This window comes from Hemicordylus capensis, chromosome 5 (genome assembly GCF_027244095.1).
Source record: "Hemicordylus capensis ecotype Gifberg chromosome 5, rHemCap1.1.pri, whole genome shotgun sequence".
NCBI lineage: Eukaryota > Metazoa > Chordata > Lepidosauria > Squamata > Cordylidae > Hemicordylus > Hemicordylus capensis.
This window is the reverse complement of record NC_069661.1, coordinates 257,357,957-257,384,372: the sequence shown is the minus strand read 5'-3', so window position 1 is coordinate 257,384,372 and position 26,416 is coordinate 257,357,957. Positions and strand designations below refer to the sequence as shown.

General features: G+C 47.6%; 1 protein-coding gene across 5 annotated transcripts in view; it reads right to left on the bottom strand.

The window, feature by feature from the left end:
* Positions 1-2,744: 2,744 nt before the first annotated feature.
* LOC128325887 (C-type lectin domain family 4 member M-like) overlaps positions 2,745-26,416 on the bottom strand; it is a 56,543-nt gene continuing 32,871 nt past the window's right edge. For 3 of the 5 annotated variants that reach the window (XM_053251738.1, XM_053251739.1, XM_053251742.1), the window contains 2 exons: positions 26,078-26,193; positions 14,359-14,689 (listed from right to left, as the gene is read on the bottom strand). In XM_053251738.1, the coding sequence (XP_053107713.1) occupies positions 14,527-14,689; positions 26,078-26,193 (279 nt within the window). In that variant the 3' untranslated portion in view covers positions 14,359-14,526. Of the gene's footprint in view, positions 2,822-14,358; positions 14,690-22,927; positions 22,989-26,077; positions 26,194-26,416 lie in introns of those variants that run through there. The other 2 variants (XM_053251741.1, XM_053251740.1) reach the window with 2 other exon arrangements.

The following is a 26,416-nucleotide window of genomic DNA, read 5'->3' as shown; positions in this document are numbered from 1 at the left end:
TCTTCTTGCCCCTGACTCCCTCTACATACACCAGAGACCCCTTGCCAAACACTCCACCCCCCCAACCAACACACCCTCTGGTCCCACCTCTTGGGACTGCTGCTGCCGCTGTCCTCCCCCCACACCTGAATCCCCCCTCCCTGCTGCGCTCCTCCTCTCTTCCTTCTCTCTCTCTCTCTCTCTCTCTCTCTCTCTCTCCTCTCTTTCTCTTTGTCTCTCGCCCCCCCTCTCTCTCCTCCCCTTCACTTCTTCCACTTCCTCCCACAGCTTCAGCCACACAGTAGCCTACCTCCAACCTCACCTGGAGGCTGCCATTGATTTTTTTTTCTTTTGAAAGTTTTTTGTTGATTTCATTTGTCTCTGCTTAGGGGTGAGTTGAGCGACACAAATAGTGTTGTCTCCTCACTTCTGCCCCTCCATCGTTGACCTACCCCAGTTGCCTGTGCCTCGTGCGGCCACCCTGTTGTGTCCCAGCCCAGGGGTGGCTGGCTGGTGGCGGTGCATCCGTGACCAGCAGTGAGCGGCAGGAGAAGGACCGGAAGAAGAGGGGTTAGTGCGTGTGCAATTGTGCACCTTTTGTTGCCCCCTTTCTCTGGACCAGTGTCAGTGGGATGCACGCTGCTTTCCTGGCCCTCACTGCCCACTGGTGGGGACCGGAGAGTGAGGGGACCTCCTCGGGCGATGCTTCCGGGTTTGTCGCGTCTCCCGCTGCACTACGGCACAGGTGGACCTTTCTGCACGTGGAGACGATGGACACGAGGCACACTGGGGAGGAGGTGGTGGCCGTACTCGACCGCCAGATAGAGGAGTGGATTGGCGGGTGTCCACACCTCTCCCGCGGCTTCATTGTCACAGACAATGGAGCCAACATTACCGCCACTGTCAAGACGTTCATGGGCTGTGTGAACATACAGTGTATGGCACACACGCTCCATCTGACCGACAGGCCTCGGCCTTAAGGAGCTGAAGGTGTCCCAGGAGAAGGGCCGCCCCCCCCCAGGTGCTGTTGCTGCCACGGCCACGCTTGTCGAGAAGTCTCGCAAGCTGGCCGCCCACTTCCACCGCAGCGAGAAGTCCAGGAGACTGCTTTGCCAGAAGCAGGATGACCTTGGGCTTCCTCGCCATCTCATCCCTACGGATGTTGAGACGCAGTGGAACTCCATATTCCTCCTGTTCCAGCGCCTGTTGGAGCAGGAGAGAGCCCTTGTCGCCCTGGCGAGGGACGAGTCCTTGGACGTCTGCGACCTCTCGAATGCAGAGTGGAAGCAGATGTCCGAGGCGGTGTCGGCACTCGAGCCCTTCCAATTTGCCACGAAGGGCTTGTGTGGTGACACCACTCCCTTGAGCCAGGCGCTGCCCACAGCTATGGGTCTGGAGAAGCTGATGGGCGAACTCCAGATTTCTCTGACCACGCCAGAGGGTCGTGCTCTGGCTGGGAGGCTGAAGTCTGGGGTTGACAGGCGGCTCGTTGGTGCGCTGGGAGACAGGGAGGAGTATGTCCTCACTTGTCTCTGTAACCTAGCCATTAAGAGCAATGCAATGAGTGCCGACGAATTGCCCAGGTGGAGGGACATCCTGGTACAGAAGGTGAGGGAGGAGGAGGCCGCTAGGGCCCCCAGAGACCAGGATGTTGGTAGTGGTGCGGGGGCAGCCCCCACTGCCCAACCCGCACCCAGCAGCAGCGTGGGCAGCCAGCCAGCATCAGCTTCCCCTTTCCCTCCCTCTTCCCAGTCCAGCAGCGTGGCATCCCAGGCAGCGCCATTGCAGCAGCCATTTGCTCCCGCCACGAAATCCGCCCAGTGGTTTCAGCGGTTCTGCTATGGCGCCTTGCCTGGTATGCGGGAGGCTCGACCTGCCAGGCCCCCCTCCAGTGCTGAGCAATGCGTTGCGCAGTACTTGGAGGAGCCTGTGGAGGAAGACGGCGCAGACTGCGCACAGTTCTGGGCGACCCACCGCCAAGTCTGGCCGGACCTGGCGGTGGTTGCTGGGCGCCTCCTCTCCTGCCCCCCGACCAGTGTCCGGAGTGAGCGGGTGTTTTCACGTGCCGGGGACGTGGTGACACCCTCTTGCTCCCGCTTGGACGCTGGGCTGGTGGCACAGCTGGTCTTCCTTAAGGTGAACCTCCCCCTGCTGCGCTACCCCAAGCTGGAGTTTGAGACGGGTGAGTGATTACCGTGGGTTGCCCCATGGTTGGTCACCTGCCTGGCTCGACCTCTGTGCTTATCCCTACCCTCCCCCCTTCCACCTCTAGCTGAGCTGACGTGACAGATGCTGAGCCATGCCAGCCAGTCACAGCGTGTAGTGTGCCCACACAGAGATGCAGTGGTGGTAGTAGTTGTAGTGCTGCGACTGGCCAAACTTTTACAATGCCCACTCCCACCTAAAAAGAAACCCAATGCTGACCAGCAGCAGCACAGGCCCTTATCTCTCCACCTGTCAGCATTTGGGGACCTGGCGTGGGCACGGCACACACCCCAAAAGTAGCACAGCCCTAATAGTACTAGACTCAGCGGCAGCGGCGGGTATACCTTCTAATGCAGTGTAAATATGTAAATACCATTATGTAAATAAACATGTAAATAGTTTTTTCTTTAAAATCCCATGTCAAAATCAACCCTCAAAATTATTCAAAAGAAAAAAAATTGGTAACCAAGGGAGAACAAAATGAATGCTAGATGAATTGATTTTATTGAAAATGTTACCCAAAATCATGTGTGGGGGGCTTGGTTTACATGGAAAAAATAATTTAATGATTTTTTAAAATGAAACAAATGAATTATCTTCTTATGTTCATCTTGATTGTGGTCACTGTTGATGTTGGCTGATGGTGAAAAAACAAAAACCATCAGAATAGCAATGAACTGGCTGCCAACACAACATATTGATTGATAACTATGCAGGGGAAATTGGGTGTGTGTGTGTGTGTGTGTGTGTGTGTGTGTGGTGCGGGCTCTGTCTCTTCCTGTTGTGTGTCTGTCTGTCTGTGTGAATGGATGCCTAGCACTGTCTCTGTGTGTGGATGCTTGCTGTGTAGTTTGTGCGCTGTCTTTTGTCTGTGCTGTGTGTGTAGTCCCTGTAGTGTCTACATGTTTTTTTCCTTACCTCCCTCCAAGACTCCCACACCCCGTGACTCCCTCCATCCCTCCCCCCATCCTCCCTCCTCCCTCTTCATCACCCTCCTCCATCCTCCCTTCCACGCCCACCTCGCCTTCCCCCAAACCCCGGTCTGGCAAGATGATGAGAATCTGGTCTCTCCCACCGAAGCACACACGTGACCACGTGTGTGCATAATATGTGGCTGACCAACTCTGAGCCGGACCCTCCTCCCCCTTCAATCCCCTCTGCTACATCCCTCTCCCCCTCCCCCTCCCCCTCCCCTTTCCTCCCCCCTTCCCTCCCCCCCTCCCCCCTCCTAGCTAGCAGCACGCACACACACACACACACACACACCCAACACCTGGTGGCAAACACCAGCACACATGCACACACACTGGTGCCACCACCACCTGCCTTGGGCCTCTCTGTGTCCTTGAGCAAATATGTGGTGGACCAGAGAACCACTTCTTTTCAAGTAAGGCAAAAGGCATGCACTCACTGCGCACACACGAAGACGAGGTGAAGACAGGAGACAACCACTAGAACCAGCAGCAGCAGGTGAGTGTTGTGTTGTGTTGGTTGCCAAATGCCATTGCCCATGCTCAATGCTCAGTCTGTTGTAACTAAACTAACTATCATCCTCACACGCAGCTCAGCTCAGCTGCACTCACTGCACTCACTAGACACTACAGCTGGTGGTAGAAGATATCCTGAATTTTAACTTTCAAATCTGTGCTAGGATTGCCTCGCCTCCTCCTGCCTGTAATTGTGCCCTCTCCCCTTGCAGTTGCATCGTGACGCGTTGGTGTGCGTGCGCCATCTACTCAGCTCTCCTCTTGTTGGCTTGGCTTGCTAGGCACTGGCTGGCAGCAGCTGTTGGCTGCTACGCCAACATTGCCAGTCACCACAGCCTGAGCATAGTGATGGTGATGGTTTTTTTAATTAGGATTTCCTAAGGCATTAAATCACTCACTCTCTCAGAGCTTGCTGGCTTTACCTTTCACCCACTGACACACATCCTATTCTTTCCAATTAGATAGTTATTTAATGCCTTAGGAAATCCTAATTAAAAAAAACCATCACTCCTATCTATCCAGGGATTGCCGGGAGGGACTGAGGCCATTTTTGCCATGGCCCCGGACCCACTTTGGGGGTGCTGCCACCCCACAGAGGCGGGTACGGGGCTGCCCAAAACCCCCATTCTAGCCAATGGGATTTTTTTTTCCAAGAATTCACCAATAATACTGGGAGCAACCAATTGCCTTGGGACTCATGGGGTGGAGGACACCCATGGGCGCCTACCACCCACCCCAACATTTTGCCCCTAAGTGCTCCACATAGGGAGTTATGGGCAAAAATTGAAAATATTTAAAAAAATTGTAAAAAATCAGAGGAAGGTGCAATCGATTTGAGGTTTGGATGGTAGGTGGAACACAAGGTCCGCTTTAATTGTAGCCTTGAGATCTGAACCAGTTTGGTTTGGATCCAAACCAGTTTGGATCCGAACTGAACCAGGGGGTGGTTCGGACAAAACCAAAACCGAACCACCCCCTGCTGGTTCGGACCCAGTTCGGATCCAAACCGAACCGGGTGAACCGGTTTTGTGCACATCCCTAAAAGAAGTTGTTAAGGATGAATGTGAAAAGAGACTTCCAAAGACCAAGAAACAGAAGAAAGCAGAATGGATGTCAGAACAGACAGTGGAAATTGCCAAGAAGAGGAGAGAAGCCAAAGTCAAGCAAGATAAAGATCTCAGGAAGGAACTTAATAGGGAATTTCAGAAAGCTGTTAGAAGAGACAAGAAGCAGTATTACAATGACATCTGTAAAGACCTTGAGGATGGACATAGACATGGAAAAACAAGGGAAGTTTTCCAAAAGATCTCTGAACTCAGAATGTTATGGAATGCCAAAGGACAGTTAGTAACTGGTTCAGAAGATCAAACAGATATGGAAGGAGTATACTGAAAATCTGTATAGCAAGGACATCAACATCCATGATACTCTAGAAGATATTCCCTACTTTCAAGAATCTCTCTAGTACAGGAAGATGAAGTTAAATCAGCACTCCAGTCATTACCTAGTTGGAAGCCTACAGGAATTGATGGAATAGCTACAAAAATATGGCAGGCAACAGAAGAAGAATCAATCAAGGCTCTAACCAAACTATGCCAGCAAATTTGGAGAACACAGTAGCCAACAGAATGGAAGAGGTTAGTCTACATACCCATACCAAAGAAAGGAGACCTAACAGATTGTGCAAACCATTGCACAATATCCTTAATTTCACATGCTAGCAAAATAATGCTCAGGATCATCTCAGGCAGATTAGAGCCCTACGTAGAAAGAAAAATGCTGTATGTCCATGCTGGTTTCAGAAAAGGTCAAGGAACAAGAGACATCATTGCTGATGCACTCTGGATAATTGAGAAAGCCAAAGAATAGCAAAAAGAAATCAATATTAGGGATGTGTATGATTCTATTTTTTCTGTTTGATTTGTACCTGAATTGAATCGCCTGATTTGTTTTGGGTCTGAATCTGCTCCCCCAAATCACCCCAGATTCAATTTGTACCTGAATTTTCTGAATCCAAATCAATATGGGGCAAAAAAGGCGTTCTAGGGGCAAAAGAGTGGGGTGGGTCATAGTGCCCAATGGGTGGAAGGTATCACCCACATTTCAAAAAAAAATTGGTCATGTGGGTGGCACCATGGTGGCCCAGAGTGGTTGTGGTGGCTGGTAGTGCCCAAGGGGTGCAAGGAAGCTGCCACCCAGATTTCAAAGGAATACCACCCAAATTTCAAAGAAATTGGGCAAAAGAGTGATTTTTAAAAGATTTTTTGAGGTTGGCATGTCTTTACCATACTTTGGACACATTATGTGAAGACCCAGCTCCCTTGAGAAGTCCATAATGCTGAAGAAAGTTGAAGGAAAGAGGAGAAGAAGACGGCCAGCAGCAAGGGGGATGGACTTGATCACGACAGCAATGAATGCACCACTGAAAGACCTTAAAGGCCAAGCTGAAGACAGATCATCCTGGAGAGAAGCTATCTACAGTATGTGGTTGCTAAGAGTTGACACTGGTTTGACAGCACTTAATCAATCAATCAATCAATCACCCACTTCTGGGCTAGCAGAAAGCAACACAGATGCCTATTCAGAAAGTTGAGAGACATTGAAAGGTGCCAGAATGGGGAGTGAAATAATGCAAGGACTGGATTCACTATGAATCTCTGGTCTGTGTTTAAATGGTGAGAGGAGATAAGGGAAAAGAGAAGGCTGCTAGAAAGGGGAAGCAAGGCAACCTAACCTGAGCAAAAGGAAGATGGACTCAAAGAGAGAGAGTTGTTGTGAGGGTGGGAAGGGAAACCAAGCACCATTTCCTGTGGATGCAGTGCTATCAAGAAGAGGGGAAATTTTAGGGTAGGACGCACAAGCAGTGTTAGAGCTATGGGAGGGATACAGAAGTCACAATTTGGAGAGCATCATGTGTAGCCCATGGACACAGCATGCTCGTTCGTGGATGTGTGTTCTTTGTTTTCCTTGGGGCATTTTCAAAATGCTGACTTGAAGCATGAAAACTGCAGGTGCAAATTGAACTTTTTCAGAATGGACTATTGAGAAAGGCCCTTTTCCTTTTCCCTGCCTGCCACATGTAAGCTGGAGTTTCTGTCTAATGATTTGGGCTCTTCTGCAAGCAAGGGAGTGTTCTCTCTGGCCCCTGGCCTATACAAGGAAAGTAGTTGGGGAGGAGAGCTGGTCTTATGGTAGAAAGCATGAATTGTCACCTTTGCTAAGCAAGATCTGCCTTGGTTTGCATTTGGATGGGGGACTACATATAAGTGCTATAAGATACTTCTCTTAGGGAACGAGGCCAAAGCTCAGTCGAAGAGCATCTGTTTGTATGCAGAAAGTCTCAGGTTAACTCCCTGGCGTCTCCTGCAAGGCTGACAGAGAATCCTGCCTGTAACTTTGGAGACCTGCTGCCAATCGGTGTAAACAATGTGGAGCTAGATGGACCAGTGGTCTGACTCATTATACAGCAGCTTCCTATCTTCCGGTTTCAAACTCATTCCATTGAAAACTCAGCGAGGCTCTTCTCCTGTCTGTCCCCGCTGGGTGGAACCTACCTCCCCCGCCCCCGATGATCCCTGAGATCCTCTTCAGCACGCCACCGCACACCCCACATGATCTGTGCTGCACGGAGCAGCACTTATCCCCGGAGGCCAGGATTCGCTGGCCCGGCCTCCTGTAATCCCAGAATGCACCACGGCTCTAGGCACCCGACTCCGTATGCTCGGGCTGAAAGCAGACACACAACGCTGGCGCTGGGGTTAAGAGCGTCCTCACACCCTTTCACTCAGGTAAAAGCCTGGATACAAAATCCGGGCTTGCTGGGGAGGCAGTGCTGGAATTGGGCTCGATCCCAGCGCTGCCCGCGAGCAGCCCTACCCAGGTAGGGCTTCCCTAACCTGGGTAGGGCTGCTTGCATGCACAGCCTTAGTGTCTCCTTTCTGAATCCTTTCTGAAGTGAGAGAGTGGGGAACTGAGTTGGTGCTTTCTCTTCCCTCTGCCTGCTCATTGACCCAGTCTGCTCTTCTCTCTTCTCCCCTGCAGTACGCCCAGCACCGTGGCTTGACCTTCGGGATCCGCCACTCCGACTACGTGGCTCCGCTCATCGTGGATGTGGCCGAATAAGCCAGCCCCATCGGCAGGGATGGATGAAACAAGAAAGGTCCACTTAGGAACACTTGGCCTCCTCCATTCTTTGGGTATTTGTTGGGAGGGTTCGCAGGGCTCAATGACTCATAGAGCAGAGTATTCCAGGAGCTAGCTCACTCCCATGACAGCAGACGTTAACAGGGTCTCGGGGGTAACTGCTTATAAATGATAAGCATGGAGATTGAGGTAAGGTTAAACTAATCGACTTTATTCAGAAGTACATGATGATAGGGAAAGGCCTATATCTAACTGCTGGCTACATGCTGGTCAGAGAGAGACCTATGGGCGCACGGCGCTGAAAGAGAGGGGAGGGGGGAGGTAGTCATCCCCAGGAAGTTTCTGAATATATCAATGGAGGTGGGGATCATAGAGGCAGAAATAAGCAGGAAAGAGAAGGAAACCCTAACTCTATATCTCTACTAGGGGTGTGCAATTCGGTATTTTCGTTGTTTCGGTTCGGACCTGAACCAAAACACCCCTGTTCTGTGCCCGTATTTTGCTCACCCGAATCACCCCCAATTCTGTTTGGATTCGGATTTACCCGAATCTGAATCTGAATCAATTTCGGTAGAAAAATGGGTTCTGGGGACAAAATAGTGGGGTAGGGTCATAGTGCCCAATGGGTGGAGGCTACCACCCAAATTTCAGGGGGATTGGGCAAATGGCAGATTTTTGGTGATTTATTGAAATTTTTGTGTCTTTGGGGCAGATCGGGGGCAGAAAGTGGGATCTGGGCCAGAAGAGTGGGGTGGGGTGGTAGTGCCTAATGGGTGGAGGCTACCACCCCAATTGCAGAGTGATTGGGCAGAGGACTGATTTTTGGTGAATTTCGGAAGTTTACACATTTTTAAGGTTTTCCCCCTTTAGGTAGAATGGGGGGTGTATTGCTTCACATCAGGAGGAAAGGGGTGGCCTAGAGCGGTGTGGGGTTGGTGGTAGTGCCGGGTAGGGGCAAGGAAGCTTCCTGAATTTTTTCAAAGGATTTGGGCAGAGGGCTGATTTTTGGTTAATTGTTGAAGTTCATGTCTTTAAGCTTTAGATGATAGCAAATTAGAGTGGATTCATGGTGTGTCATTGAAAATCTCATTTGCTATCATAGAATCCACACTCAGAATACCTCAGAAACAACAGAACCCTGTACCCCATGGGTTAGAAACCCATGGGGGTGGTTGGCACCCTATGTGCACTACACCACCACTCGCTCTGGGCCACACCAGCACCCCCCAAGTGCACTTATGGGGCTGCTGAAAGCTCCATTCTATTATAAACTTATGAGGAAAAACCTTAAAGATGCGTAAACTTCAACAATTAACCAAAAATCAGCCCTCTGCCCAAATCCTTTGAAAAAATTCAGGTAGCTTCCTTGCCCCTACCCGGCACTACCACCAACCCCACACCATTCTAGGCCACCCCTTTCCCACCAACCTGAAGCGATACACCCTCCATTATACTTAATGGGGGAAAACCTTAAAGACGCATAAACTTCAGAAATTCACCAAAAATAAGCCCTCTGCCCAATCACTCTGCAATTGGGGTGGTAGCCTCCACCCATTAGGCACTACCACCCCACCCCACTCTTTTGGCCCAGATGCCACGTTATGCCCCCTATCTGCCCCAAAGACCCTAAAACTTCAGAAATTCACCAAAAATCAGCCCTTTGCCCAATCCCTCTGCAATTGGGGTGGTAACTACCACCCCACCCCACTCTTTTGGCCCCAGGACCTTTTCAATTAAAGTAAAAGGAAAGCAATTTCTGCATTGAAATCAATGGAGGCAAAAAGGCGGGAAATTCAAAGAGACGTCAAACTGAAAACGGAGGGGGAAGAAGAAGATAAGGCTGGCACTTTTCTAGGGCACAAAAAGGAGACCCGAAACACCCAAAAAATTTGGACCCGAAACAGGGTTGATTCGTTTCGGGTCTGAAAATTCTCGGGTCTCATCATGGGTGATTCGGTTCGGCTCCGAATCACCTGAAACTGGTTGTTTCGGGCACAGATCGTTCTGTGCCCGAAACGTTTTGCACATCCCTAATCTCTACTCCCAATGCCCCTAGTGGTCATTAGGGTTACTGGTGCAAAAGGTAGATGACACCGGGAGCTGGATCTCCAACAAGGGTGTGTTCAGGTCGACAGCAGCAAGACCTGGACATTTTCTTGGAGCTGGGGGCTGGGTTCCTCAGTTCTCAAGGAGCACTCCTCCATTCTCCTGGCAGCCAAGGTAGTTGCAGCATCCCAAGGTGTCCCTTTCCCCAGACTCTCTGGCTAGATTGTCCCATGGGTCAGTGGGACACAACTGGTCTGTAAAAGTAGGTGGGCTGAGGTAAGGCCAGGTTCCTTGGCATTTCCTGTCATTACTTACCGGAAAGCAGAATCCAGCATCAATGGGTGGGATGGGAGTCAAAGAGGCAAGGATGCCCACCTTTATCTCCCGATTCCCACATTCAGGGCTGCAGGGCTTAAAAGAAAATCTAAATTCCACAATCACAGAAGCAGAATTGTGTGAGCTGTATAAATTTGCAAAGTAGGTACATTTATAAATCTAAGCCCCTCCCTCTGGTTCTCTTGTTTCTGAGGTATAGAGTGTGGAGTCTATGATAGCAAATGAGATTTTCAATGAGACACCATGAATCCATTCTAATATGCTATCATAGAATCCACACTCAATACCTCAGAAACAAGAGAACCCTGTACCCCATGGGTTAGAAACCCATGGGGGTGATTGGCACCCTATGTGCACTACACCACCACTCGCTCTGGGCCACCCCAGCACCCACCAAGTGCACTTATGGGGTTGCTGAAAGCTCCATTATAACTTCTTATGAGGAAAAACCTTAAAGACGCGTAAACTTCAACAATTAACCAAAAATCAGCCCTCTGCCCAAATCCTTTGAAAAAATTCAGATAGCGTCCCTGCCCCTAACCGGCACAACCACCAACCCCGCACCGCTCTAGGCTACCCCTTTCCCCCCGACGTGAAGCGATACACCCTTCATTATATCTAATGGGGGGAAACCTTAAAGACACGTAAACTTCAACAATTAACCAAAAATCACCCCTTTGCCCAATTCCTTTCAAATAATTCAGGTAGCTTCCTTGCCCACCCTAGGAACTACCAAACACCACAATCCACTCTACTATACCCCTTTCCCCCCACATGAAGCTATACATTTGCTGACACCTCCATGCTTCTTTATGGAGAAAAACCTTAAAGACGCGTAAACTTCAAAAATCACTTAAAAATCACCCCTTTGCCCAATTCCTTTCAAATAATTCAAGTAGCTTCCTTGCCCACCCTAGGAACTACCAGACACCACATTGCACTCTACGACACCCCTTTCCCCCTGACGTGAAGCTATACATTTGCTGCAATCCTCATTATTCTCTATGAGGAATTCAAAAATAATTTAACAATTCACCAATAATCAGAGGAGTGTCCAATTGCCTTGGGATTTTTTGGGTGGTAGGCACCCCTGTCTGTCTACCACCCACCACGTTTTTGTGCCCCTAGGTGCTCCACAATAGGGGATATGGACTGGTTAGGGTCCCATTATACTCTATGTGAAAAATAATTAAAAATAATTCAAATATTCATAAAAAATCATAGGGGTGTCTGATTGCTTCAGGGTTTGCATGGTTGTTGGCACCCATGGTTGCTACACAATAAGGAATAATGGCCTGGTTCGAGTCCCATTATATCCTATAAGAAATTTTTTTTTTCAAAAATTCATAAAAAATCATACGCATGTCCGATTGCTTTGGGGTTTGGGTGACAGGTACCCCGGGTGCCAGCTACCATCCTACCAATTTTCAGGGGTCCAAACCAGTCCAAACTGGTTCAAAATGAACCACCCCTGGTTCGGCTCGAATCCAAAACGAAACGGGGGTGGTTTGGTTTGGATCCGAACCGCCAAACTGGAACCGGTTTGGATCCGAACCGGTTTGCACATCCCTATTCCCAAGGATGTTGTTCCCGTGCCAATTTGGTCTTCTGCAGAAGGTCCCATATTCTCTCCCTAGCGGCATCTCCAAGATAGGGCTGAGAGAGATTCCTGCGTGTATCCTTGGAGAAGCTGCTGCCAGTCTGTGTTCCTTACTGAGCTAGATGGACCAATGGTTGGACTCAGTGAAGCTATTTGCATGTGCAGGCAACCCTGGGCTAAGGAATAAATTGGATTGGGCCCGATCCCAGCAGCACCATGGCAGCAAACCTGCTGCTGGAGCCACCTTCCTAAACGAGGTTAGAAGAGCTAGCGTGGTTTCAGGGGAGTAACAGCAGGAGAGAGTGCATGCCTTCAACTCCTGCCTGTAGGCTTCCAGTGACATCCGGTGGGCTACTGTGTGAAACAGGATGCTGGACTAGATGGGCTTCCTTGGGCCTGATCCAGCAGGGCTGTTCTTATGTTCTTAATCCACACAAAAAGGATGGGTGACAAGATGGGCACAGCGCAAAAGGTCTCCAGCAATAAAAAACTGCAGAAGTATGTGCACAAACCCGTGGAGATGTGATAACACCAGGAACTGGGCAATCCAGTTGTTTCCAAAGATCACACATGCGGGGGGGGGGATACCACATCATTTGGCAGAAATACCAATGTGCCGACCAAGAGCAGAAACCTGCGGAACCTCTGTCCATGGAAACCTTCCTGTTGTCCAGTCATATAAAGAAAGAGATGACATGTATCCCCACAAATCTCCTGTCTGAATCTGTCCATTTGCTTGTGTTACTTGAGCAACCTGCAATGCACACCTTGGCATGTTTCCCAGCATGCAGGACCTTTAATTGTAGTTTCCATACAAGAAGATTTGACAGCTTTCATCCAGGGAAGGGGAGGGGGCTGTTAATGGAACTGGCCCTGGGGCAGTGGCGCACCTAGGATGTTTTGGCACTCATAATGCCCCCAATGTGAGACACCTCCTCCTCAAAAAGAAAGCTGCTTTTGGGAGGCCTCCTACTGCCACCCTTCACCAAACCTCCTATTTCCCCCCATAAATGTAGCTGCCATGGGGGCGGCCCAGGGGTTGTGGCCAGGGGTTGAGCCAAGCAGGCCTCCCCCTGCCAATGGCAGTGGTGGCAGTGGATGGAGCAGCTGCTGTGCCTGTCTGTCTGGCCCAGCAGCTCTTGAGAACGACAGTCCAGCGCGCCTGCACAGTTGAAATAGATCATTTCAAGCCCATGATGTCACGGGCTTACGACAATCCATTTCAGTCGTGCAGGTCCACCATTCTCCCTCTCCCATAACACTAGAACCAGGGGTCATCCCGTGAAATTGATTGCTAGGAAATCTAGAGCCAACAAACAGAAGTACTTGTTCACACAATACATAATCCACTTGTGGAATTCTCTGCCACAGGGGCGTAACAAGGCTGGAGTGGGCCCGGAGACAAAGTTTAAAAATGGGCCCCTCGCTGATACACAGACACACACTTGACAATATATAGTCATGTGACTTGCCTCTGGGGGGGCCGTCGAGGCTGGGGGCCCCAAGGCAGCAGCCGCCCCTTGCCTAATAGTAGTTACGCCCCTGCTCTGCCACGAGATGCGATGACAGCCAACAACCTGGATGGCTTGAAGAGGGGTTTGGATCACTTCATGGAGGAGAGGTCTATCAACAGCTACTAGTCAGAGGGCTACAGGCCACCTCCCGCCTCAAAGGCAGGATGCCTCTGAGGACCAGTTGCAGGGGAGCAAAAGCAGGAGGGAGGGCATGTCCTCAACTCCTGCCTGTGGCTTCCAGTGGTATCTGGTGGGCCACTGTGTGAAACAGGATGCTGGACTAGACGGGCCTTCTTGGGCCTGATCCAGCAGGGCTGTTCTTAGGTGCGCCACTCCTCAGCCGCCACCCCTCAGCTGTGCACATGGTGGCTAAAACAATTATGGGAAGAAATTGGAAGTTCGGCGCGTCAGGGAGGGCGTGGGGTGGGGGCAGGCAGGAGTTCCCCCTGACCTTTTGGAACCCACCCACCTACCTTGGAGGCCACAGACTGGGGCTCCAAGATTCTGGGGTAAGAGCACTCCCAATGTTTGGGCTGTGTCGGGAATTAGCTGTTAAAGGGGTCAGCTCCACCATTTCTAATTTGTGCAAACATTTGGACTAAAGAAATGGCCGGTCTTCAATCAATTTCATGGGATGACGTGTGTGAAACAGGATGCTGGACTAGAGGGACCTCCTTGGGCCTGATCCAGCAGGGCTGCTCTTATGTTCGTATGTGATTTAAATCATCATTTTAACCAGAGGGAGGCACACTTGGCTTTACAGCTGTTGCTGAATTACTGATCCCATCATTCCAGCCAACGTTTATTGTGGCTGGGGATCGTGTGAGCTGTAGTTTAATAACAGCTGGAAAGCCAGAGTTGCCTCCCCCTGCTTTAAACGTTGATATGACATCCAAACAGGTCTTTTCACAGCATGGAAGGTAAAGATTGCCAAGTGCAGGAGAAAAAGTTGGAAACTGGAAGCAGAAAGGAAGGAAACTAAAGTTGGTCACACACACACACACACACAAACTAAATTAATTAATTACAGCAGAATGTGGGCTGTGACTGAAGGTTTCCATACTTTATTCTCATGGCAGCCGTTGAGACTGAAAACGTGGGCCATTTTTCCAGCCACAAGCAAGCAGTATTGCTAAATGTTCTGAGGACCGTGAACTGATATCCTTATTTTGGAGATCGATCATGGGGCCAGTCCCATTCCTTTTAAGACAAGCAGTCATATCCACTTTACATCTTGATGTGCCCTACAAATGTACTGTGTGCGTTCCGTGCATTTAAAGGATAGCCAGCAGTTAGAACCTTGGCAAGATTTCATTAAAGCAGCACAGTTGGAACCACCTGCATTAAATTGTTTCTCTGGAGGATCTGATTGCCAGTAGCTGAAAAGAAGAAATAGTATTCATCAGTCCAGACTGGAAGTTTACTCTCTAGATCTTCTGGCATCACGACTGCTTAATACCTCTCCCTCTCCTTCCAACCACTTTATACGTCTTTATTAATTAAACCTGCCAAACCTTCCAAGGCAGCTCAACCGTAGCTTCTCTTTCAAGGATGTATGTTTCAGAAGGAACCGGGTATTCAGAGATATACTGTTTTTGATTATGGAGGACCATGTAGCTGTCCTGGTCAGTAGCCTGGATAAAGGGTTAACCATGCATTCATAATGCCCCCTTTCCAAAGGCATGCAAGCTAGAATAAGCCTGAACCTCTCTTACATGAAGAGCCAACACAGAAGAGGAGAGCTGGTCTTGTGGTAGCAAGCATGACTTGTCCCCTTAGCTAAGCAGGCTCCACCCTGCATATGAATGGGAGACTTGAGGTGTAAGATATCCCGCTTAGGGGATGGAGCCGCTCTGAGAAGAGCAGAAGGTTCCCAGTTCCCTCCCTGGCAGCATCTCCAAGATAGGGCTGAGAGAGATTCCTGCCTGCAACCTTGGAGAAGCCACTGCCAGTCTATGTAGACAATACTGAGCTAGATAGACCAAGGGTCTAAGTATATGGCAGCTTCCTATGATGTTTAATATGCAAGCACCTGCTTGAGTGGCCTCCAGTAGAATGCCCAGGGGCAAAGTCACCTAAGTGGTTGAAAGCAGAAACGAAGCCCCCAGCCCCGATTCTCCTCCTATCCAAGGCTCTCCAACACCCGCCACATAATGCCACACTACTAGAAAGTGTCTGCATGCCTATCCACAAGCATCAGTTCTCTGCTGCTTATGGATCTGTGCCAGTCTTGAGGGCTGTATACAATAGTGACATTGTACCTACATAGGGTCAGAGCTCCCATAAGGTTCCTGGGTCTGGTGTTATCCAGACTGTGTGTGTGTGTGTGTGTGTGTACACGTCTGCCATGCCCACACTCTGCCTGCCTGTTCCAGCCTCCTCCTCCTGCTCTTGCTCTACTTCCCCACCTGGGAAGCTTTTCCTCCTACCTTGGTCAAATGCTGAGTATGAAAGCTGATCAGGACAGCTCTGCCCTACCCAGCTTTTCCTCCTGCCTTGCTTCTACACAGTCACTTCTCCCTCCTCTTACCTAGCTGTTTGCTCCCACACAAACGAACATGAGGAGCACACATGTCCTACCCAGTTTTCGGTTGTGTGAATGACCTCATTGTCTCTTGGACTGTAGCTCTTTAATCAGCACCAATGCACACAAAGCTGGCTTACACCAACCAGGAGGCTGCAGGGTTGGATCCTGGGACGACTGCAACTTTGCTGGAAGTGGCTCAGGGCATGGCCTGGCCAGGAATCACTGCTTCGTTTTCCTCTTCCTCCTCCCCAACACCAGTGAAGTGGGCTATTCAGCCTCCTCTTTGGCACATCTGGGACCCAGCTTCCATGTGACTTGACCTGGGACCAAACTTACCCTTCATTGTGCATGCATGCCCTGGCTCACCTGGTCTGGGACCCAACCCCTGAAGCCAAATCCTTCCATATTCTTTTGGGAGTTGTTCCCTTCTGTGTCTGTGGACTTGGCCCAACTGCTGCTCATACAAAACAAAACCCTCCTACACACTGCCTGCTCTGACGGACAGCTTCTGCATTAGTGCAGCCAGGCCCAAACTTAAGCTTTCGAGAGTCCCCCATTATATATATTCTATGCCTTCGTCTACACTTTAATTTGTGGGTAAAGTGGGGGGGGGAACCCCTCACAAATATATATGAAAAAAACTTATATTATAAAGTCTAGAAGACCCCCAAAAGGATGTTCTAGGAAAATATACATTGTTAATTGTTTATATATGCATTTTGGGGAATTGACTATATGTTCTATAGGATTTACTGTACATTTTAAACGGCAGAAGAACTGGTAATGAGCAGCAGTGTTGAGAGCCACTTCCCCCCATCTTGTCTTGTTGGTTTCTCATCTGCGGACAGCCAAGAACACTTGTGAGATCTCCGGCAACGGGATTCTGCTGTGCTTGTTTCTGCTGTGCTTTCGCCATGACTCTCTGGGCTGCCTCCTCTCTTCTGGCTAATGTAACAAACTTTTTACCTGGATCGGCTGCTAGAAGGAGGGCTGGAAGCCATTGCAGCTGTCAAGGCAAGGGCTTTACAGTGCCAAGGGCTCAGCCATCGGCACAGTCGATGGTGGGCAGGCCACCTGCAGGTGGCTGCTGAAGCTGGCTGCCAAAGGGGGCCGGCCTTGGGGGGCAGGCTTTGGGGGTGGGACAGAGGGCTGAGGCAAAACATGCTGTTGCTTTAAAAGCTTCTCTCTTCCTTAGATTTTTGGCAGTTATGTGTTTTGGTGAACCTGGAGTTGTGGGCGGGGGGGGGGGGAGCATGTTCACTGACCCTGGGGTGATTCCAGTGGTGGTGGAGAATAAAGGAAGATGCAGCGTTGGCAGGGTAGCAGGTTGTTATAGGGGAAGGGAGATCAGAAATTTAATAGCTGTTACCCCTTCCAGCTTCCCTGCCAGCTCTTTGAACTTGGGGAGCAGTACCGAACTCTCACCTTCCTTTTTTGTAATGCCAGGTCAGTTCAAAGTAAAACAGAAATCATTCATGATTGGGGATGATGGAGCTGACCTGCTATGTATTACAGAGACTTGGATGGGAGAGATTACTGGTCCAGGTTGGGTGGAGGGCAGGAGTGGCTGTGGTCTATATGAATATCTCCCTTACCAGGGTTCCTGTCAGGAAATTGACTTGTATTGAATGTGTGTACCTACATCTGGAGACCAAGGATAGACTGTGACTTCTGTTGGTGTACCGTTCACCCACAGCCCAACAGAATCCCTAGCTGAGCTGACTGACTTTGTTGTGGAATTGGCATTGGAGTCTCCCAGACTGGTAGTTCTGGAGGACTTTCATATTCACTTTGGAGCCAGTTTGTCAGGATCAGCTCAGGAATTCATAGTGACCATGACAACTATGGACCTATCCCAAATGGTCTCAGGACCAACACACGTTGCTGATCATCACACTCTCAGTTTGGTTTTTTGCTCTGATCAGGAAGTTGTTCTGTGGGTGGGGACTCCTGTGATTTCCCCATCGTCATGGATGGCCCACCTTCCCGCCTCCATAGGGGTGAAGGACCTATTAGGATGGTCCACCCAAAAGGGCTATTGGATCCCAGGGGATTCCAAGAAGCCTTGGAAGGCTTTAAGGTTGGTTCTGCCAGCAATTCTGTCGATGCCCTAATTCAGACTTGGAATAATGAATTTACTAGGGTAGTAGATATGATTGCTCCTAAGCACCCTCTCTGACATGGTTCTATATTAGTCCCTTGGTATATCGAAGATCTATGGGGCCTGAAGCTGCAAGGTAGATGGTTAGAGCACAAGTGGAGAAAGACTTAGCTCAAATCTGACAGATTACAATAGGGATGTACAAACAGGTTTGATGTCAAACAGGTTTGGTATCAAACCTGTTTAGTTCGATGGTCCAGTGTTGAACTGAACAACCCTCGGATTGGTTTGGCACCGGACCTGACCCCCTAGTAGTTTGCGAACAATTTCCTTTAAAAAATTTTTTTTAGCACCTACCCCCTAAGTGCCTGAATGGGGTGATTTGGAGCATAATGGAGGCTTCCTGGGGGAGGGGAAACCTCTGCAGACCCCACCCCTGTGGCCTCAGAGAAGCTCCCGGAAGGTGGTAAGTACTAATCTTTTAATTTAAAAAATCATTCGCAAAATCCCTGTGAACCGAATTGGGGGGGGCGGTCAGGAAAGTGCCGGACCAAACTGGCCCAATCTGGTCCAGGTCCAGTTCGGACTCAAACTGAACCGGGCCAGCTGGTCTTGTGCACACCCCTAGATTACAACTCAGAGCGCATTTGAAGATCCATCTATGCTCTGGCAATGTGTATAGCAAAGAAGCCGTCCTTTTCTGCCCACATTGCTTCCGCAAACTCACATCCAGTGGAGTTGTTTAGGGTTGCCCCCCTCCCCTAATGAGTATTTGGATCCAACAGTTTCCCATTGTGATGTTTTAAATGAGTATTTTTGCAGATTAAATCTCTCATATTCGAGCTGAAGAACTAGACTCTACAGTTACTGCAGAGACTACTGTGGAGGTGTCCCGCAGCTCCTCTTGTGTGGTTAAATTGGATCATTTTTAGTTTGTGATACCCGAGGATGTGGACAAGATACTTGGGACACTTCGCCTTACTACCTGTTTCTTTATAGATTGTGAGCCCTTTGGGGACAGGGTTCCATCTTATTTGTTTGTTATTTCTCTGTGTAAACTGCCTGAGCCATTTTTGGAAGGGCGTTATAGAAATCAAATAAATTAATAATAATAATAATAATAATAATAATAATAATGAACAGAGGAAAAATAACAAAAACAGAAGGAATGGAACTGCCCAAAGGAAGCAACATCAAGAAACTGGAAGAGAAAGAACATTACAAATACTTGGGCATTCCAGGCTGATAACATTTTTTCCACCAAACAACCACTAGGGTTCGACTTCCAGCTCTAAAAACAGTTGCCAAAAAACAACTCTCTCAGGCATTAAAAGATGTCAATGCTGCACTTGCAGAAATAACAACCAAGAATTTGCAAGAAACAAACCAACTAATGTACACTGCAGCAACAATAACAACACAAGAGCACGGATATAAGATCAGTGGACCTGTAAAAAAAGAAAGCAGTACATCACCTAAATGGAAGATTAGATTAGAAAATAAAATCTCCAGGCTTAGATCAGATGCTAGTAAATTGAAAGATATGAAAGACAAGAAGCTGAAGAATGAAAACACCAAACAGTATCTGATCCAAAAATACCACCTAGATTCAAGGAAAATTAGAGAAGTCCTGGAAATAATAAAGCAGCAGATAACAGCAGCGTCAAAGAAGATTAGCAGTTATGAAGCCAGAATTACACAGCACAGGCAGAATCTCCAATTCCAGTTGAATCAGAGACTTTTCTACCAAAGCATAGAAGGAGAAACTGCAAGGAACCTAGAAACACCACATAAAGAAGAAACAGTGCAATTCTGGGGGAAATTATGGGACAATCCAATAGATTATAATAAAAAAGCAGGCTGGATGAAAGAGGTCAAAAAATGTAACCAAAAAATGCAAGATCTAATAATAAAATATTGAACAATGGCTAACAACTGGGAAAACTCATCTCATCATGAAAAACCCAGCAAAAGGTGCAGTTCCAAGTAATTATAGACCGATAACCTGCCTGCCAACCATGTTCAAATTATTAACTGGAATAATAGCAGATGAAGTAATGCAACACTTATTAACTAACAAACAGCTTCCAGTTGAACAGAAAGGAAATTGTCCGAACACCAGAGGCACAAAAGACCAGCTGCTGATTGACAAAATGATTTTAGAAAATTGCAAGAGAAGAAAAACCAACCGAAGTGTTGCATGCATTGACTACAAGAAAGCCTTCGATTCATTGCCTCACACATGGATACTAAAATGTTTAGAAACAACTGGTGTCAGCAAAAACATTCAGATATTTATTTAAAAAGCAATGAGCATGTGGAGTACACAGTTAACAATCAATGGCGAGACAGTTGGACAGGTTAGCATTAGAAGAGGCATTTCCCAGGGGACTCACTATCCCCTCTGTTGTTTGTAATCGCCATGACCCCACTTTCACAAATACTAAACAAAACAGGCCTCGGATACCAAACATCTAAAACATCAAGTAAAATCAACCATCTGCTGTACATGGACAATCTGAAGTTGTATGGAAAGTCCCAGTCAGAAATCGAATCACTGCTAAACACTGTCCATATATTCAGTAGCGATATAGCAATGGAGTTTGGACTAGACAAGTGTGCTGCATTAATAATGAACAGAGGGAAAATAACAAAAACAGAAGGAATAGAACTGCCCAATAGAAGCAACATCAAGAACCTGGAAGAGAAAGAACCTTACAAATACTTGGGCATTCTCCAGGCTGATAACATTGCACACACTGAAGTTAAAAGAAAAATTGGAAGTGAATACATCAGGAGAGTTAGAAAAATCCTCAAGTCCAAACTCAATAGCGGGAACACCATACAAGCCATAAATACCTGGGCTATACCTGTTATCAGATACACTGCAGGAATAATAGACTGGACCCAGGCAGAGCTAGAGACGCTGGATCGTAAGACCAGGAAAATCATGACCGTCAATCATGCTCTGCACCCCCGCAGTGATGTCGATAGGCTATACCTCCCTCGCAGCTCAGCTGGAAGAGGAATGCTGCAAGTCCATCAAACAGTAGAGGAGGAGAAAAGAGGCCTTGAAGAATATATCAAGGACAATGAAGAAGATGCACTTCAAATGGTCAATAACGAGAAACTATTCAACACCAATGAAACAAAGCAGGCCTACAAGAAAGAACAAGTCAAGAACGAAGCAGGAAAATGGAGAAATAAGCCCCTGCATGGTCAATATTTGCACAATATAAGCGGAAAATCAGACATCAGCAAGACCTGGCAATGGCTTAAGAATGGCAACTTGAAGAAAGAAACAGAGGGTCTAATACTGGCTGCACAAGAACAGGCACTAAGAACAAATGCAATCAGAGCAAAAGTAGAAAAGTCAACCACAAACAGCAAGTGCCGCCTTCGTAAAGAAGCAGATGAAACCGTGGACCACCTGATCAGCTGTTGTAAAAAGATCGCACAGACTGACTACAAACAAAGGCATGACAAGGTAGCAGGGATGATACAGTGGAACATCTGCAAAAAATACAAGCTACCTGTAGCCAAGAATTGGTGGGACCATAAAATTGAAAAAGTTGAAGAAAATGAAGATGTAAAAATATTATGGGACTTCCGACTACAAACAGACAAACATCTGCCACACAATACACCAGATATCACTGTACTCGATGTCTGGATAAAACAAACCAGTCAATAACACCTTTCTGACTGTGTAAACAAGAAATAATAATAATACTAATAATACCTGTGTAGTGGTCACTCCACTGACCTCCTCCTAGGAGATTTTCTAATCTTTCTACACCACTTAGTACACTGTCTAAATTGCCTACCTCCTCTCCACTTGCTTTTCCCCCCCTCTTGATCATCCAGCCTGGAAGAATCCTGGAGTACTTGAAATGCTAGCCATTCACAACTGGAAGTTGACCAGCACTAACCAGCTGAGGTCAAAGGCACAGGTGAAGCTTCCCCCTTGGTCCTGTTTAGGGTGACCATAGAATACCATGCATGGGCACAACTGCTGCTCCTCAAAGCTAAACACAGCTCAACATCTTTAAAAGGACATTGTTGAACTGGAAAAGGTGCAGAAGAGGGCAACCAAGATGATCAGGGGCCTACAGCACCTTTCTTATGAGGCAAGGCTACAGCATCTGGGGCTATTTAGTTTAAAAAAAAAAAACAACTGCGGGGAGACATGATAGAGGTCTATGAAATCATGCATGGTGTGGAGAAAGTAGATAGAGAGAAATTCTTCTCCCTCTCATATAACACTAGAACCAGGGGTCATCCCATGAAATTGATTGCCAGGTAATCTAGGACCAACAAACGGAAGTATTTTATCACACAACACATAATCAACTTGTGGGATTCTCTGCCACAAGATGTGGTGACAGCCAACAACCTGGATGGCTTTAAGAAGGGTATGGATAACTTCATGGAAGAGAAGTCTGTCATTGGCTACTAGTCGGAGGGCCACTAGCAGGATGCCTCTGAGTACCAGTTGCAGGGGAGCGACAGCAGGAGGGAGGGCATGCCTTCAACTCCTGCCTGCAGGCTTCCAGGGGCATCTGGTGGGTCACTGTGTGAAACAGGATGCTGGACTAGATGGGCTTCCTTGTGCCTGATCCAGGAGGGCTACTCTTATGTTCTTATGTTCTCCCTACCCCTTGGGACGTGGGTGTTGCTGCATCCATTCCAGTAGTGGCTCATCCTAACAAGGCAGTGGAGGTGGGGGGGGCGGGGCACGAAAGGAAGTGCAGTTGCCTCTGGTCCCCATCGGCTCTGTTTGCACCTTTCTCTCTTTCTTTCATCCCTCCCTGCCCTGCTGTTAATGAGAGCTGCTTTGTCTGAAGCTAGAGCTTTCCCATGAGTCACTCTAGCCAATGGAATGATGCATTCACCTGATAACGAGGCATGTGCTGAATATAACATGTCATTACTTACTGCTTCCTTGAGTCTTCCTCTTTTTTTCAGATATGTGGTTTCGTGATATAACAACGATTTATTGAACTATATACACAATAGGCAAATAAATGTTAGGGGAGTGGGACAAGACCTGGGAAATAATAAGAAGTTTCTTAATCAGCTTCCTTCATAGAAAGACCATTGTGGTATACTGTAGGACTGTGCACAGATGAAATGATGGGATCTGATTCTATTCTGATCCAATGCAAGTGATTATCAAATCATGCATCTGATTGTACCAGCATGAACATAAAAACAGCCCTGCTGGATCAGGCCCAAGGAAGCCCATCTAGCCCAGCATCCTGTTTCACACAGTGGCCCACCAGATATCTCCAAGAAGCCCACAGGCAAGAGGTTTATGCATGCCATCTCACCAACTGTTGCTCCCCTGCAACTGTTATTGAGAGGGCATCGTGCCTCTGAGGCTGGAGATGGCCCACAGGCACCAGATGAGTAGCCAATGATAGACGTGTCCACCATGAATCTGTCTAAGCCCCTTTTAAAGCCATCCAAGCTGGTGGCCATCACCACATCCCATGAAAAAGAATTATATAGATTAATTATGCTCTGTGTGAAAAAATACTTCCTCTTGTCGGTCCTAAATGTCCCAACCTTCAATTATCATCATCCCATAGGCTAGAACAGCTCATAGGAAAGTAGTTCAGTGTACTTCTACCCAACAAATGGTCAGCCTGCAGGCAGCACGGCTTTTGTTTATCATATTTATATACCGTCTGATATATACACCAGGCCACACATTTGTTAACACAGGTGCCTCTTTTGGTGCCCCCTGGCTTGTTAGGACGAGCCATGACCAGCATGGATGCAGCAACACCCAGGTCCCAAGGGGTAGGGAGCTGTGTTTAGCCTTTGAGGAGCAGCAGTTGCCATGCAGCATGGTCTTCCATCGTCACCCTAAACAAGACCAAGGGAGAAGCTTCATCTGTGCTTTCGGCCTCAGCTGGTTAGTGCTGGTCAACTTCCAGTTGTGAACTGTTAGCATTTCAAGTTTGATGCAGAATACAGAATACCATATTTAAAACAAGATTATGTTACATGAGCTAATACACATAAGATAAAATTACTGAAATCTTGTCCATTATAATTATTTATATTTATAGTTATTTATCCAGAGTGCCCATAACTAATCACGTTTGGGACTTATATGCAGTAGCACAGAACTTAGCGACTTTATAAGTTACTCCTGTATATTGATCTGACAGTAACCAAGAAACATAGAATTCCTCTGAATGCTCTGGAAATATGTGTAAAAAAAGGCAGGCGATTCTCATGATCAGTGGAAAGCGGAGCCCGCTGTCCACGGACCGTGGGAACCACCGGGCTCGCAGGCAGGCCGGGTTTCCCCAAAGCAGGTCACCCGTTTATCTACCCTCTCCTTAGCCTAGGTTAGTGGAGTAAGTGCTCTGATAAACTGGGTTTTGTGGTCATGTATTGCCGCGGTGCAGCTCCGCACCATGGCAACACACGAGGAGACTCCCGGGCTCAGAGGTCTCTCTAGTATGCATCCTGGAACCTCCGGGGGCCATGTGGCCCCCTATCCCTGCAGCTCCTGCCAGTTCTGTGACAGAGCCGGCAGTCATGTGGACGGCCAATCCAGCTTCCAAGGGCTGCAGCAGTGCTCGTCTGCAGAGAAAGCTCTCCCCGCATACTTCATGGTGGCGAGTCTCTCACCGATCATGAGACTCTGCTCAGCGAGTAGCAAATCTTAATTGATAATCAGTTACCATCTTCACAAGTTAGCCCACTTCTTCCTCAAATGTTCATGCATTCACCATCTTGAACTGGGGTGGATGACATAATCAAAATTTATACCCTATTTATTCCTGCAATGGTACCAAATTGGGTCCAAATCAGTTAGGCGGTTCAAACGTTAGCCCACTTGCACCTCAAATGTTCACACATGTGCCATCTGGAATTGGGGTGACATCACCACAAAAAGCATTATTGAGGTGTACCTATATGTCCCTACAACTGTACTAAGTTCGGTCCAAATAGGTTCCTACTTATGCCTCAAACATTCACATGTCTGCCATCTTGAATTGGGGTGGATGGCATCATTACAAACTACGCTGTTGAAGTGTCTCAATTTGTCCCTACAGCTGTTGCAGGTTTAGTCCAAATTGGTTCCCACCTGCATTTCAAACATTCATTTGTCCACTATATTAAACTGGGGTGGGTGACATCAACGTAAACTGGACCATCGAGATGTTTCTATGTGTATCTACTTGAATCAAATTTGGTACACACACAAACACACACACAGCTGGGCGCTCTCATCAACTTTCATACCTTAAAGAAAGAAGGCTAAAAAATCTGTGTACAGGGTCTGCACATACAGATCAGTATGCATGCACAATTATTCACACATTATATTCCATACACATACAGTACAATACCTGTGCAAATGTACAAATTCATGTCTATTATCCTGGACATATGCATTCTTCAATTGCTATGAGTTTTTAAATTGTGTTGTATATTTAAATCATTTTAACAGTGATTTTATATTAACTTGTTTATTTTGTCATGTTGGGATTATAAATGAAAATTACAAATCCAGATGTGCATTGATATAAATATATATTAAGTAAGTAAACATATGAATCTGCTTTTCCCCGAATTTTTAGTTCAGTATTGCCCACAATGGCTCCACAATACTGCTAGACAATATTGTCCAGGAGTGGCTTTCCAGGGCCTCAGGCAGAGATGGGTCTTTCCCAGCCTTATGCTGCCAGGAACAGAACCTGAGACCTTCTGCGTGCCAAGCAGCTGCTATGCCAGAGCTACAACACCACACTCCAACTTTTTAATTGCCTTCTGGAAAACCATATCCTGTTCTAGATTTTAGATTCACTGGTCGACATGATGCCCAATCCTAACAGTGATAGGACAACTTGTAGTGGTGCTGCTGTGGTCGCAGAAGCTGTGACTCCACTGTGGAGAACAGCCATTATGCTAGCAGTGTTACCATATGTGTCCTTATTGTTGTGAATCAAAAACAGCACAGCAACAGCCACACCAACAGACCCTGTTATTGTTAGGACTGCACATCATGTCAGCCATTGCCTTAAAAAAACACACCCATAAAACAACTGCATCTCAGAAAAGAGCAGAAAGGGTTTTGTGAGAAAATTCCAACAAGCTTTGCTACAAACTCACCTGTGGCTGAACATAATTGATGGAAGAATCCAGTTCCAATGGTCATCTGGTGTTCTATATACCCCAATCCAATAGTATTCTGGCACTAAAGCATCCATTTCTTTCTTTAAGAAGTGCTGCAAAACAATAATTAGAAGATATTTACTGGGAATGAAGGGCTACATGTCTCTTCTCAAAGCCTTTCTTGACAACATCCCTTCCCTGGGAAGACAGCTCCTCAGAGATGTCCAATAAGGTTAATGTGGCCATGAGGACAGAGGATGTGGGGCACCCCAATGGCCACATGTTCATTTCAACATCTGAAGAGAGCCTGTGTGGCTGGATGGAAAGGGAAGGTTT